The sequence below is a fragment of the Mesitornis unicolor genome, unplaced genomic scaffold, assembly GCF_000695765.1.
Source record: "Mesitornis unicolor isolate BGI_N332 unplaced genomic scaffold, ASM69576v1 scaffold15475, whole genome shotgun sequence".
Classification (NCBI taxonomy): Eukaryota; Metazoa; Chordata; class Aves; order Mesitornithiformes; family Mesitornithidae; genus Mesitornis; species Mesitornis unicolor.
Window position 1 is genome coordinate 1,692 of NW_010186345.1, and position 5,673 is coordinate 7,364.

General features: G+C 39.2%; 1 protein-coding gene across 1 annotated transcript in view; it reads right to left on the reverse strand.

The window, feature by feature from the left end:
* Window positions 1-2,108: 2,108 nt before the first annotated feature.
* Window positions 2,109-5,673, reverse strand: part of TTC33 (tetratricopeptide repeat domain 33) — a 32,111-nt gene continuing 28,546 nt past the window's right edge. Inside the window, exon 4 of the mRNA XM_010185134.1 lies at window positions 2,109-2,721. Within this exon, the coding sequence (XP_010183436.1) occupies window positions 2,371-2,721 (351 nt within the window). The 3' untranslated portion in view covers window positions 2,109-2,370. The remainder of the gene's footprint in view (window positions 2,722-5,673) is intronic.

The following is a 5,673-nucleotide window of genomic DNA, read 5'->3' on the forward strand; positions in this document are numbered from 1 at the left end:
ATTAACTTCTGCAAAGTCTGTAAATGCCCTTAGAAATAAAGGTATTCAAATGAAAGTATGATCTTAGGTAAATTATTTTTTCCACAATACACTTTCAATTGCAAAAACCACTATGCTTCTCAAGCTACATCATTTACTTCAAAATTGTTACTGTGGAAATAGATATAAAAAATGTAAATGTGACTGATTTCAGAAGGTTTCACTTGTCTACAAAACTGTTATTCAAATTTTTTATGATGCAAAATGCTATCATAATCAAGTAGAAATTATGTGCTCCCAATGCTGAATCACAGAATCTCAGAATCACAGAATGCTAGGGGTTGGAAAGGACTATCCAGTCCATCCCCCCTGCCAGAGCAGGATCACCTAGACCAGGTCACACAGGAACATGTCCAGACGGGTTTTGAATGTCTCCAGAGAAGGAGACTCCACAACCTCTCTGGGCAGCCTGTTCAGTGCTCTGTCACCCTCACAGTGAAAAACTTTTTCCCATGTTCAGAGGGAACGCCTTGTTCCAGTTTGTACCAGTTGACATTTGTCCTATCACTGGGCACCACTGAAAAGAGTCTGGCCCCATCCTCTCAACACCCTTTAGATAGCAGGTCCATTTATAAGCATTGATAAGATTCCTTCTCAGGTTCTTCCAGGCTAAACAGGCTCAGGTCTCTCAGCCTTTCCTCATGAGGGAGATGCTCCAGTCCCCTCATCATCTTTGCAGCCCTACACCAGACTTTCTCCAGTAGCTCGTATTTCTTGAACCAGGGAGCCCAGAACTAGACACGATATTCCAGATGTGGCCTCACCAGGGCAGAATAGAGGGAGAAGGGAGCCTCCCTTGACCTGCTGACCACAGTGTTCTTAATGTACCCCAGGATACCATTGGCTTTCTTGGCTGCAAGGGCACCTTGCTGGCTCATGGTTTACTTGTGGTCCACCAGGACTCCCAGGTCCTTCTCTGCAGAGCTGCTTTCCAGCAGGTCACCTCCTAACCTGTACTGGTGCATGGATTATTCCTCTCCAGGTGCAGGACCCTACACTTGCCTTTGTTGACTTCATTAGGTTCTGCTCTGCCCAAGTCTGCAGCCTGTCCAAGTCACACTGAATGGCAGCACAGCTTCTGGTGCACCATTCCTTCCAGCTTTTTATCATCAGCAAGTTTGCTGAGGTTACACTCTGTCTCTTCATCCAGGCCACTGAAGAATGTATTCCTCCAGGAATTCTTCATTTTTCCCAGTCTATTTAAGAGACAACCATCTCTACCACATCTCCAAGTCAATGAAAAGAGAGCAGTCCCAGCACAGAGCACATCAAAGAAACAGCCCAACTTTGTTTCTCTGAACTGCCTGTGTGAGGAACCCATGGCCACCATACTCTAAAGATTAAACAAATCTCCTACATTATGACTAAGTTAACACAATGTGAATACCTACCACAGTATCCACAATCCAAAAAGGATAAAAAGACAAAACTGTCCTGAAAAGTTGGTTCACTAAAAACATACTTTAAATGGCAGATCATAAAAATAAGGAAAAACAAATTGACTCCCTTTATCAGATTAGCCTCACTAGGAAAGAAAAAGCTAAACATAACACACCTAAGACATCCTATTTCCAACTCCCACTATTTTACTTTTGGTGATGTCTGCAGCACAGCACTTCAGATAAGGAAAGACTAGTTTCAGTCCCAACTGAGCATTCTTTCTTCTGGTGCAACACTTTGTAATAACTGAGCGTTCAGGGGCTTGTTTTGTACAGTAGTTCTTTCACCCAATTGGAAAGTATTTAACCCATTCGCCTATGAACACAACATAAAGGTTTCTACTGATTTCATTAGACTACAAATCAGACGCTCGATCTGTCTCACACACAAGCAAAATAATAATCCATCTCTGCCTCATAGGAAACTTCCTTATAGAAAAGTAATTTAGATGGAAAAAAGGACTTCTGGTAACACAGAACAGTTCACACGTTAAGCAGAAGATAAATAATGTTAATGAATGAGGACTGAAATAGATTTTCTTTAAAAATCCCTTTTACACTTTAAAAAAATCTTATTAATTACTAGTAAAATATAGACATTAACCTGCAAAATTATGAAATATAGACAAGTGAAAGCAGTTGTTTGAATGTAGTTAAGCATTTTAACACTACATTTGTTCATAAGATTTTTAGAATTAACTCTTGGCTTTCCTCTCCAAAAACATGGATGGAACAACAACTCAGGTCATTGCTTTAGCAATTTACAAAGGAAAAATAACTTCAATTCTTTTAACTTTTGTAGGCTCACCCACTGCTTAACAAAAACAAAGCAAGCCCAATATAATAAATAACACTAGTGCTTAAAACAGTACGGGCAACCCATAAGGCTGCCCTACCGGGCTCTGATGAAAAGGGTTTCATCAGGAGTTGTAGGACAATTCTCCTTCTCAGTTACAGTCTCTACTGTGCCTGAAGCAGAAACAATCACGACCGTTTTAGCTGCTGAAAGAGCTTTCTCCTTCTCTGCAATGGCAGCACAGACTGCCACAATTTCATCACTTTCAAAGTCATAGTCTGGGATTGATTCTTGTGCAAGCTCTGTCTCTTTTGCCAGTGCTTGCACTGCCTCAGTCTTTGTTGCCCTCTGCTGTTCGTGTAGTTTTCTTGCCCAGGAAAGGTCCTCTTTCCATACTTCAGGGTTCATTGGAAAGATGTGTAAGGATACCTGGAAACTTCGGATTGCCTGTAAATATAACAGGGAAGAAACAAGGTTTGGAAACTTTAAAGCCTACATATTTCATCATAGAAATTTAAACAAAAAAATGTACATGATTCAAGCAAAGACAGAAGTGACTGTACTCCAGTCTGTCTTTAGTGGCACAATCTTCCCTCAGCTGTGAGATCAATAGCAGCAATACCCCCAAACAACTGTGCATACAAGTGTCTAAAAGTACCAAGAATGCATGAACAAATCAGGTACCTGGCAACAAAGGCACAAATAAAGAGTTCACATGTCAGAACTAATATTGTAATTAAAAAGAAAAAAGCAAAAATTATTTATTTGATGGTTTTCTATCCCACTTTTCTCCTATCATCAGATGTACGGAAAGGCAGAAGCAGACAGGTATATTTTAAATACAGAAAAGGGATGATTAGGATTTGAAGTTCCACTAATATTGCTGCTTTTAAATTAGCACACAGTCATTTCACATACAGACCTAATATTACAGTAATCCTAGCCCCATGATAAACAGTTTCTGTAACAGGTTTGTGGTTGCAAACACACCGTTTAGGTAAAAGTAGACAAATAAACCCCCAACTTGGAGAACTGCTCTAAGAAAGAACTCCTACAATCTCATAAAGCATGTAATGTTCATACAAGTAAGAACTACAGTTGATACTGTTTCTCCTGTCTTTCAGCTCACAAGTACTCATCACAGAAGTTTTTAAATACAGAAAACTTTTGACTCTCTGATCCAACAGATGTGATACTCAATGAGAAGAGATTGCTACAATACTGGGAAAATGCTAGACCAAGAAATACAGCTGTATTAAGTTTATAGTTATATTAACAGTGAAAAGGTCAGGACTGACCTTACCTATGCAGACTGATGTGTATGTGCACACAGGCATGTGTGTATTTCACATAGATGAGTCTGTGGTCAGTGATGGAAATGCCCACCTGCGTGACCAAACTTTTGTGCAACAAAATAGAGAAGCCTTTCCATAGGGTGGGAAAACAGCGATGATATAGATTGGGTTACATGCGGGGAGAGTTCTAGCAACTTGCTTATACAGACTTCAGAGATATGAACAACCATCAAATTCCATATTCTGTTGTAACTTTTAAATACTTAAAGCATGCAAATAAATTTGAAAAATCACTTTTTCATCTACATTGACAGAAACTGCCAATTCATCCTTCTGCTGGCACAGATTAATATACGAACGGCGTATGACATGAATTCAGCAGACAAGAGATACAAGTCAGATGTAAGAAATGCTGATTATGCTATCGGTATTACTGCTGTTTTAATAGGCAGCCTTTCAGTTCCAGGAAAAAAAATAATACTTTATTATTGGTCCACAGCCAGCTCTGAAGTGCAGGAACATGCTGAACTTTAAACAGAACGTGGAATGCAGTTTAATTCTTGCAAAACAGTGTCATTTTATTAAACTTTTTTGCTAGCTTTTAATTTCCAAGGATAGATGAGCTACAAATAAGCACTAAATGCTCTTTCTTTTGTACTCCTGTTGAAAACAAAATATAAATAAACACCACCTGCTTTTAAGCTCTCCATGAAAGAAGCCCCCTAATTAAAACCTGTCTATATAGTTATGTTTATGCACAATAAACAACATTAAACACAGCAATCAAATTTAAGGTAATATTTAAGAAGCTTAGAAGCTGCCTTGATATTCATAAAATACAGCATAAACCCACCATCTTTTTAAATGTATTAGAAAAAAAATATGTGTAACATTTTTATAAACAAATAACACAAAAGTAAATTTTAAGTGCTGAAAAGATCAGAGAGACTCATTTTAAAGCAGCAATGTAATACTGAAAAACACAAAATTGTTGTCCACATAAAATTTCATGTCACCACTGTAACAGCTTCCACAGCTATTAATTTCTATTAAGACAGAAGAAAAGGAAATAACAGTGCTGCGTTTAATTATCCTGCTGCTGAAGATGTAAATCTCCTTATCCAACTGCCTGCCTGGCATTACAGGAAAACGTGGTGGCACTAGGTAAATTCAGTATTTCTAGCCTGACTTTAAAGGGCAGCTGTGGTCCTAACAGATGCTGCATGCAAGGATTATGGAATTTTACAACAGTACATAGTCATAGATCTGCTTTTTCTTCTGTAGAGAAGAGTACTCTAAATCTGCTGCAAGATATTACCACTTGCTGAATTATCTACTTAAAGAATTTGTATTTTTAAAATGTTTCACGTTTTGTCTCACTAAAGGTTATTCCATAGGAAATAATCTTTCATTTGTGCCATAAGCAAAGTATCTTCTGCTCTCAGAGTCTTGAAATGTTAAGTTTTGATCAGACTACACGTGTTTTTATAACACAATGAGCCTAGTAATTGTCACTACATAGTGACCCCTAAAAAAAGATAAGGGGGCAGTTTAAGAGGTTATGCAGTTCACATCTGCACCCAAGGTTTGTAATAGGCTTTATGTTGCATTTGACCCATTTCAAAGGATGTCCACCAGTTAAGATATATACATCTCTATAAGCAATCTTTTTCTGTGTTAAATGCTCCTTAAATATGGATTTTATTATTTTTTTTTAACAGCATCTGACAAAATACTTGGGGGTACTTGTTGATTAGAAGCTCAACATGAGCCACCAATGTGCACCTGCATCACAAGAAGTGTGGCCAGCAGATAGGGAGAGGTGATTCTGCCCCTCTACTCTGCTCTGGTGAGACCTCACCTGCAGTGCTGTGTCCAGTTTTGGGGCCCTCAACACAACAAGGACATGGAGCATGTCCAGAGGAGGGCTACAGAGATTATCAGGGGCTGGAGCACCTCTGCTATGGGGACTGGTTGAGGGAGCTGGGGTTGTTCAGCCTGGAAAAGAGAAGGCTTCGGGGATACCTTGTAGTGGCCCCCCTTATTGAAGGGGCCCTACAAGAAAGCTGGGGAGAGACTTTTGACCAGGGCAGGTAGTGGCAGG